Raw genomic sequence first — 9,815 nt, 5'->3', positions numbered from 1 at the left:
AGTGACAGCTGTAATCCAATTGGATTTGCCCACTCATCAATACCTAGTATTCCTTTAAGTTTGGTGTCTTCTTCTCTTTCCGTTTTCGAGATCTCGATATGATAACTTCTCATTTTGAGGACAAAAAATCACGCGACCGGAAGTGAGTTTTGCAAAGATATTGGATGATACTGTAGACATAAGCAGACTGATTAACTTCTTCAAAAATCATTTCAAATACTTTATCTATAAAAAGTATTTATGGGAAAGAAAAATATTCAAATCATATAGGTTTTCTCTTATAACTGTAAGTTGTCGTTTTTGTTTCCGGTGGGACTGATATGGTTCAAAACAACAAATATGATGCTAAAAAGAAATGCAAAAAAAGTTGCATAAAAGGAAAGTTGAAATTTTCGATTTCTTTTATCATTTCCTGTGACGACCAGAAGTGACGGTGGACAATCTTATAACAATCTTATAACAAGGAATTCCTCAACTTATCAAGATCTATTATTTCATAAGTTTGGTGTCTTAATCTCTTACCGTTTTTGAGATCTAGCTGTGATAACTTCTCATTTTGAGGACAGAAAATCACGCGACCGGAAGTGAATTTCATAAAGATATTGGAAGTTACTGTAGACATTAGCAGTTTATATAACATATAAACATATTTGTATAAAAGATACTCATAGGAAAGAAAAATGCTCAAACTATGCAGTTTTCTCTTATAACCGGAAGTTGTCGTTTTTGTTTCCGGTGAGACTGGTACATTTCAAAACTACAAAGAAGATGCTTTAATTAGATGCAAAATAAGTTTCATGAAAGAAAAATTGAATTTTTTAATTTCTTTGATCACTTCCTGTGACGACCGGAAGTGACGGCGGACAATCTTATCCAAATTGTTTTTGCATACTCATCAAGATCTATCTCTCCTTTAAGTTTGGTGTCTTTATCTCTTACCGTTTACGAGATCTAGCTATAATAACTTCTCATTTTGAGGACAGGAAACCAGGCGACCGGAAGTAAATTTTACAAGGATATTTGACGTTACTGTAGACATTTGCAGTCTGAATAACATATCCAGAAACCATTTCAAATACATTACGCATAAAAAATTGATACCTTTCTCTACAAACTTCACTAAAGATGTGTAACACTTTTTTTATATTTAATACAATTTAAATATTTTAAGAAGTATTTTAATGGCAAACAAGGGCGTTCCATGTGAATAGAAATATTTAGAAAAGGCAGTTTTCCTATTTCAACAAGAAATTAAAAAAAAAAACACTCAGACTCAGTACCATGCGAGTCGCAATATTTAGAAAAGACCCTCTTCTCTGTAAACAAAAGACACCCGGCATATCATGTGAATGTATGTATTTAGAGGGTTCGTATATGGGAGATTATTAATTCACAAAGATTTTTTTTAAATAAAAAAAAACCCACTCACACGGCGGACCATGTGAATGGCAATGTTCAGACATCACTGCTAACTTTGACACAAGTAAACTATATATATGTATTCAGAAAAGATTGTTTTCCTTTTAATAAAAAAAAAAACACCACTCACATGGCGGACCATGTGAATGGCAATGTTAAGACATCACTGTCCCCTTACTATTTGTTAACTTTGACACAAAGTAACCTATAGTTGATTAAAAACAGGCCCTGCATCAGACAGCCTGCATTACTATAATAGTGTCTTAATGTGTATACAAGAAACATGTTGTCATCCCATGAGAATCCCTCGCAAGGCATATAAAGACACAGATTGCAATTCAAGACATATAAGATTTTGTAATTTTTCGGAAACATTTTTAAGAAAGGAACTTTGTCTTTCTTTTTTTCAACATTACACTTTTTAGTCTTCCGAAGGGTCATCAGACAGCCTAGGAGACCACGACAATGTCATTCCGTACATTTTACTTTTTCGCCGTGCAATGCAAGGGTTCATCAAGACGTCGCAATGTCATGATGCACGACACTGATTCCTCCCTTCAGAGCTCTCCATGCCAAGAAGAAATATATTCTTCTAGCGTATATAAGAAAAAAAAATACCCCTCACACGGCGGACCATGTGAGAGGCGGTAAGTATATGAAAATGACTGTCTGACTATTTCTCCACTAATTAAACCTGTAAGGTCTAAGTATGCCACATAACAAACAACACATAACAAATGCTTTATGTCCAAAATGTATTGAACACCGTTTCGCCCTGTAAGGGCTCATCAGGCCGCCTAGCAGACGACGACAGTGTTTTTTTTTTTTTTTTTTTTTTTTTTTTTTTTTTAAACGTTTTTTCTCATAATCAATTAACATGTATGACAATAAATGTACAATAAACATATGTTCTATATTAAAATGGACATGAATTGAATAAAATCTGTACATAGCTTTAATCATTATTATCGCGCATCTGTAGAACATTTAAATTAATAAGTTACATCGTGCATTTTCTCTCTTATCCAATTAACATGTATGACAATAAATGTACAATAAACACAATTGTTATATTACAATAGACATGAGTTATATAGAATTTGTATGTACATTTTGCATTCTCATTGCGCATCTATCGAACAGTTGTTACATTGCTTTACAAATTTTACAATTTAATAGAAATTGCATCATGGAAACTATAATACAAATGTTCAATTGTCACATTTGGATCTTCTGGGAAGTCTTTTGCGAGCACCAAGTCGAGACAAGAGCCACTCTCTGTCGTTGGCTTGTTCACAAGTTGTTGGTAGCCATAGCTTGTAAACAACGTTTTTAGAGATGGTTTTCCAAAGTAGTTGTCATTGAAATCGCCCAGAATCAACACTGGGGAGGATATTTCTTGATTGATTTGGGATAATAGAGAGCTGATTTTGGCTTTAAACTTATCCATTGGATATATTGGAGGTCTGTATATCACGAACACCGCTACCGCTGTTGGTTCTAATATTTGTATTGACACACACTCTAAGTCCTTTACTTTGGTCGTGTACCTTGAATGTTTGACATCTTTTGTAAATATTGCGACCCCACCCTTAGCCTGTGATTTTAGTTGTCGAAATATGGGATCAGAGGATGTGTATGCATCCTCTCGATAGACTGCGTGAACATCTGAGTTTGGAATTAAGCTGGGAGGTACGTAGTCTTTCTTGGTAAGCCATGTTTCTGTGAAACATATAACTTGGGAGTCATTCACAAAACCAGCGTTTTCAATGTCTTTCCTATGTGAGAGGAGACCTTCTGTATTATGCAACAATAGTTTCAGACAATAACATTTGTCATCAACACCAGTTTGGAGGAGGTAGTTTGGCATGCTAGAAAGTGATTCCTTAATTTCTGCTGACGCAAAAATACAATCTGTGTCAAAATGCAAGATGTTGAGTCCTTGTAATGTAGTTGTTCTACTTAATGCTACATATGCCATTCCTGGTTGAAATATCTTTTGAAGTGAAACTACTACTTGTGTTGTTGTCATCCCTTGCACTTTGTGAATGGTTGCTGCCCAACCCAGCTTAAGTGGCAATTGTTTTCTGAGTGCATTTCGTCCTACAAGAACATCTTCATATGGCGTTATACGGACAGCTTTTTCTGATCCTTGTACATTTGAAACTGTGGTGGAGATGGCTTTTCTGCCAATGTTTTCGTTATCAAATTGTATATATACCGCATCGATGTCATTTCCCCTGACCTCTATAGCAGATATTGTACCAAATGCGCCATTAACAAGACCATCTTCTGTATCAATGTTTCTTGTTAGCATAACCCGTGCATTGATTCCAAGTTTGATTATGTCTGGTAGGTTTTCTGGCGATGAGGAGGAATAGGGTAGCTTTCGCAAGAGCAGCGTACCTGAGGTACTTTTTGTGTAATCTTTGGCTGTTGAGTACAGACATGGACTGCAGACTGTTTCTACCATCTGTTCATTGTGTGCATCCACTTCGTTGTTGGTTGAAAATATATGCAAAGCATTCTTTGACTCTATCGGAATTGACTCTTTAGAAACAGACTGAAGGAGTTGTAAGTCTGTTTGTTGCAATGGTTCTCCCCGCAATCGGACTCTTAGACGATTTAACATTTCGGCAAACTTTACATCTTCCTTTTGACGCATGATCTCAGACAGGCTGGCAATTTGGAATAATGGATTCCAGAGATCTAAAATTATAGAATCCTTTAGCTTGTACAGAGGAGATGCCTTCACTGGAGGAAGCTGGTAGAAATCACCAACAGCTAAAATTGCAACATTTCCAAACACCTTCTTAGATTGTTTAATTTGGGTCAGCCTGCCATGGATGTATGTTAGAAGTTTGTGGTCTACCATCGAAATTTCGTCAATGATAAGGAGTTTTAAGTGCTCATATTTTGCTCTTAGCGAGTTTAGGATGTTTTCCCCCAAAGGCGTGTATGGGAGTTTAATATTTTTGCTAATCCCAAATGCTGAATGCAAAGTCATACCGCCTATGTTGAATGCAGCTGTTCCAGTTGGTGCTGTTATAAGCACCGATAAAGCATCAGGTGTTTCAAGTGTTTTGGATAGAATTCTGTTTGTTTCGTGATATATGCATTTTATGAGATGCGATTTTCCTGTTCCTGCTCCTCCGGTTAGAAACAGATGAAAGGGATCAGGAGACTTTTTCCATGCTACTTCAAATACCCATTCTCTTACTTTGTAGAATACTTGTTGTTGAATCAAATTCATTTTTCTTAATGAATCTTGTATTTTGGTAGGAGAAATTTTAGGTTTCTGATATTGTATGATTCCAGCTTGGGTAGATGTAGACGATTTTTTAGAAATCGCCAGAAGTTCGATATCTGGAGATATGTCTTCGTCCTCGTTATTAACTTTGCTTGTATTTTTCTCCTGCAGTGTGAGTCTTTCTGCTTCACATTCAGGGGCTACTGCTGCCCATGCATCCTCTCCGATGCGGCCCTCCTGTACATCATCCCATGCTTTCTCTAAATTATCAGCATCCCTCTCAAAGCGAGCTCTGTTTTCATTAATGATGTTCAATACGGATCTTTTTCCGATTTTTCCATTGAAAATGTAATGTTCAAAATTGAAGAATTCTTCAGGTTTGATTATTACAGTTCTGTGTGGTAGGTACAGTTGAAGCAATGTCAGGAAGTAATCATTTTCCTGCTTCAAGCGATTGAATCGGGGGTAGCGGATGACAGCTTGTTTTCCTTTCTTTCTTTCTTTTATGTACCCTAGTCCATTATTCAGTTCATAGTGCAATAGCTGTGCACCTTTTTTGGAAGAAGTTGGAGGTCTAGAGGCTGGATAGAGAGAGTAATATGAGCAGAACTCTGCCAAACATTGTTCATCAAATGGTTGTCCAATTGGTCGAGCGTAATATTTGTCAATGATGGAGGACATCCATATATTTTCACTGTTTCCTTTTCGTGATTTCAGTATGTTCAAAGGAAGACTCATCTTAATTGCATTGCTTCCTGTGGGAATGAATACAACTTCTCTTGAGCATTCTTTCAAATGCATGCTGCAAACTCTGAAAACAGCTTCCTGTGCAGACACTTCTCTGTTTTGGACGTAAACCTGAGCAATGTGTTTCATTGCAGTAGCCGCATCCTTGTTGCCCTCTCGTGCTTCTTTTTGTGCATTTCCTATAAGTTCGCCGACTTCGGCTTCTGCTTTGCTGATATATGATAGTATATAAGCTACACATGAGTAAGGGTCCATAACATATTGAATGTCCATGTTTGCATTCCATGCACGCAGTAAAGTTGGATTGTAATTGTTAACCCAACCATCTTCTACGTTTCTTTTGTAATATATCGTGTTTTTCTTCGTATTTGCAGACAGACTTTCCTTGAATTTGGCGTAAGTAATATTACAAGCAAGTAGAATGTCATCAAATGTTAAGTTAGATTCTGTTGAGTTGATTATTCTCCATATATCTTTAACAATTTGTTTTGGAGATCTCTCGGCACCAGATTTACATAGGTGTTCAATTTCCTGAAGTGTTGGCATGTTAGTGGTTTGATTTTTTTCTCTCTCCTTGTTTTCATTGTCTTCCTCTGTGACTTTTACAAGAAACGTTTTGCGTATTGGAGGCCTAGGGAAATTAAATCGACATGTCGTTGAGTTCTTCTTGCATGACTTTGTGTGTGTCTTACTGTGAACCTGTACAGCATTAACAATATCATGGAGTTCAGGATCGCTTTTCTCATTTGGCATGGAACATGATACATATTTATCAACAAAAGTACAGATTTCTTTCTCTGTGTTTTCGTTTAATTTAGGTGCATTCCTGACCCACAATAAACAATGGATATGTGGAGAGCCGCGCTGCTGAAACTCTGTTCGGTAGAAGAAATCCACTACGTCTCCGACTGGTTGTGAAGGGGACATAATTAAGTCTGTGAAAAGTCTTTGCACACGGTTATTAAATAATCGGGCACACATCACAGGGTTTTCCCTTATAAGGTGGCATTTTTCTGTCCATTCTATATCTCCAGGTGATCTTGGGTCTTCCGGGTCTTTTAATGCATTGATTGTTTCATCCCATCTAGTTTCACCAGCGGAAAACGTTATAAACCATGTCGGGATTCCTAACTGCCGAATCATGGCGTATAGATCTTTCATTGTTCTTTGCCAATATGGAGGCGATCCGCGTACTGGTTGTAAGAAACGAAAACCAGCATCTGATTTAAGAATTTTCTGTAAATCATTAGCATTAGTAAGCATTGACGCCGTTACTTTACCTCCATCATTTGTATTTCCTTTCCCTTTCCGTAAGGCTATAGATATGTTTGATCGAATGTTTGACATTTCAATCATGAATTGAGCAAAGAAGATAAACTGATTATCTCTTGCGAATCTTTTGTCGGCGCAAAATAAGCGGGCATTGAAGTATTTTGTAGGGGACAGTTTTATAGGTCGATCTTCAAAGTATCCGAATTTGCCATCTGGATAAAGGTTTGGAAAAGCCATTGCATCCGCTCCTTTTTCCTGGAAGATACTTTGCGGTGTTTGATTTTCACCGGGCGCAATGCAAAAAACTTTGTTCTCTGTGTCTAGATACTCTTGTCCTAAATCAACAGGCTGAGAACACGTTTCTACTGGTTGTGTGTGCATTGTCAAATTCTCCTGTTCTGAACTTTCATTTTCTTCATCCGAAGAATTTTCTTGTTCGTCTACTTTAACTAAATCTGAATCGGTTTCTGGGTCAAACCAACTGTCACTGAGTGCTATATTTGAATACCATGGGTTATTTCTTTTCAGGAACTCTATTGCTTCTTTTACCTTTTCTGGTCTAACCCATTCATACTGGTAATGTCCTTTGTATGACAGCTTCCTTTTAAGTTTAACTTTGACCATCTGAGCCTCATTAATAGTTCTAGGCAGAGAAGTCGTGATACTGCTGATGTTTGACGGGACGTTTACAACTTGTCCTTTGACACCTTTTTGTCCACCCTTTGGAAGTGAGAGGAGTTTCATGAAAGGAATTCGAAGAGCAACAAGTTGTCTTTCTAGGTGATTTAAATGTTTTAGCTCCTCGGGTACGATCGTAAGTTGTAATCCATTTACAAGAGCTTGTGGTGGCATGTTACCTGCACACAGATGTCTGTCACATGTGATGCAGATCCACTCCTTCGAATCGTAAGTATATTGTCCACTAAGACATCTTGTAGCATTACTTGAGAATTTGCCATTTACATACTTGGAGCGGTTGCAGATCTTTACTTGAGATTTGTAAAGCGTCCTTGCACACACTGTACACGGATATGTTGGGATTTTCTTGATGTTTTTAGTGAATGTTTGCAATGCAACATGAAGATTTTTGCGTCTTTGATTCACTGCTTCTTTTTTCTTAACCTGAATGGTTGGGTCCTTGTGATATTGTTGGAAAAGGAGCCTTTTCAGTTTATGGCGAAATAAAGAATTTGATGCATACCGTTTTATCGAGGACGCTTTTACATTTTGCCTAAAGATGGTATTAGATCTGTACTTCCTTAGTGAGTAGTATAGAACACGATTTTTGAAGTTCAAATTTTCGCTGTATTTTTTTCTAGATGCTAATTTAACTTGCTCTCGAAATACTTTATTTTCTTTGTATTTCTTTCTAGAAGCTGCTTTTCTTCGCTGTTGAAAGTTCTTGTCTTCTTTGTATTTCTGTTTAGAGGCTGCATTTTTACATTGTTGAAACATTCTATCTTCTTTGTATTTCTTCCTAAAGTTTCTTTTTTTACGCTCTTGAAATATTGCGTCTTCTCTATACTTCTTTTTAGAGGCTGCTTTTTTACGCTGTTGATACCGACTGTCTTTTTCGTATTTCTGTTTAGAGGCTGCTTTTTTACGCTGTTGATACTGAATGTCTTTTTCGTATTTCTGTTTAGAGGCTGCTTTTTTACGTCGTTGCAGTTCTTGATCTGTAGTATATTTCAAGTTTTCTTGCTTCCTATACTTTTCTTTGTTTTTTGCATACATTTCTTTTTTCTTGAGAGCCTTTGGATTTTCATTTTGGACACTGAGAACAACATCATAATGATTCAAATTTCGATGGTAAAGGTATATTCCACCTGTTACATCAGATTGTGTAGGACTGTGTTTCATCCATTTCCAGTGTGGACCGTATTTGGAATAGACATATATGTCAACTTTAAGCATATCTGCGGCAGCAAATATTTCTGTTTCAGTCGCCCATATTCTTTCGCATCGCATTGAAGTATTTGATAAATATGCTTCTGCATTTTCGCAATACTTGTTTGGAAGAGCGTTAGTTAATTCTTCCTGATGCGTAAGGAGATGATTACAAATATGTGACCTGATTTGAGAGTGGTATTCTTCTGTACCAGTGATTATATAAGACAATGCACTGAAAAAACAATTTCCATCAGGATTTGTTTCGTGTAGCAGTGATGGATATCCTAACTCTGTAGATGTTTCCTCACTATCAGACGGGCAGCTTATGTTGTCTAGTTTAAAGTATTCTGCAGTCTTTAATCTCCACGGTCCATTCACTGGACTATATACCAAGGAGGGTTTTAATTCATTTCGCTTAAGTCTTTTTCTTCTTTTGTCTTTGTCTTTTTGTTCCCGGCTTGAAAGGGACCTTTTTCGCTTGGCCATAATTGTTGTTTCATTCTACGTGATTAGCTTGATTCTGAAAAGATAGTTTTATTGTATTTCACATCCTTTGATAGGAGGTATTTTAGAACATGTATATACCTCCTTGGGAGCTCTTTATAAATTTTCATAAACCTTGGAAAGTAGATAATCTAGTTTATTATTTTTAATTGTATTTGCAAAAATTTTTGATGTGTTAATTTACAAAAAGCTCCGTTGAATTATAATCTACATGGTTATTGATTATATGTGCAGATACATACAGGAAAGCAGAAAAAGAATATGGCTATTCGCCGCCACACATTGACTATTTTCAGCCTTTTAATGTGAGTGAGCTTTAATAAATCATAATACATGTATATTTATCTTTTTTCAGGCTCTCTAGTGAAGGTGTGACGCCCAGCACCGCGACGGGGACGCCAGCCATTTTCAAGCCATGTGTTTGCTTTTGATTATCGTATCATTTCTTTATATTTTAGGATGATTTTGAAATTTTAATATTTATATTTTTAAAGGTTTCATGTGTTTTAAAATCACACATGACTTGAAGGTGCCATATTTATTTTTATTTTAAACATTTTATTTACAAATACAATGCTACTTGGCAAGAAATAAAGGTTTTACAAAGAGTTGTTTGCAGTATAAAAGGGAATGACATATTGGAGATACAAGTAAATAAGTTATTATTATGGTTACAAAGGTAGCATTATCCATAACATAAATATACTATATTCACATATGCTATATTCATATA

The 9,815-nt window shown here is 36.3% G+C and overlaps 1 protein-coding gene across 1 annotated transcript; it reads right to left on the bottom strand.

Moving 5' to 3' along the window:
- Positions 1-2,584: 2,584 nt before the first annotated feature.
- On the bottom strand, positions 2,585-9,064 carry LOC134261943 (uncharacterized). The gene has a single exon (XM_062744324.1). It carries the CDS (start codon positions 9,062-9,064, stop codon positions 2,585-2,587), a length of 6,480 nt encoding a protein of 2,159 aa, XP_062600308.1.
- Between the last annotated feature and the right edge of the window lie 751 nt (positions 9,065-9,815).

Source organism: Saccostrea cucullata, unplaced genomic scaffold (genome assembly GCF_032062105.1).
Source record: "Saccostrea cucullata isolate Sc308-1 unplaced genomic scaffold, CSIRO_AGI_Scuc_v1 ctg1017, whole genome shotgun sequence".
NCBI classification, from domain to species: domain Eukaryota; kingdom Metazoa; phylum Mollusca; class Bivalvia; order Ostreida; family Ostreidae; genus Saccostrea; species Saccostrea cuccullata.
This window is presented reverse-complemented; position numbering and strand designations above follow the sequence as displayed.

Bases quoted from the DNA above. Each gene is read 5' to 3' on its own strand.
- LOC134261943 (XM_062744324.1), bottom strand. From the start codon at position 9,064: ATGGCCAAGCGAAAAAGGTCCCTTTCAAGCCGGGAACAAAAAGACAAA.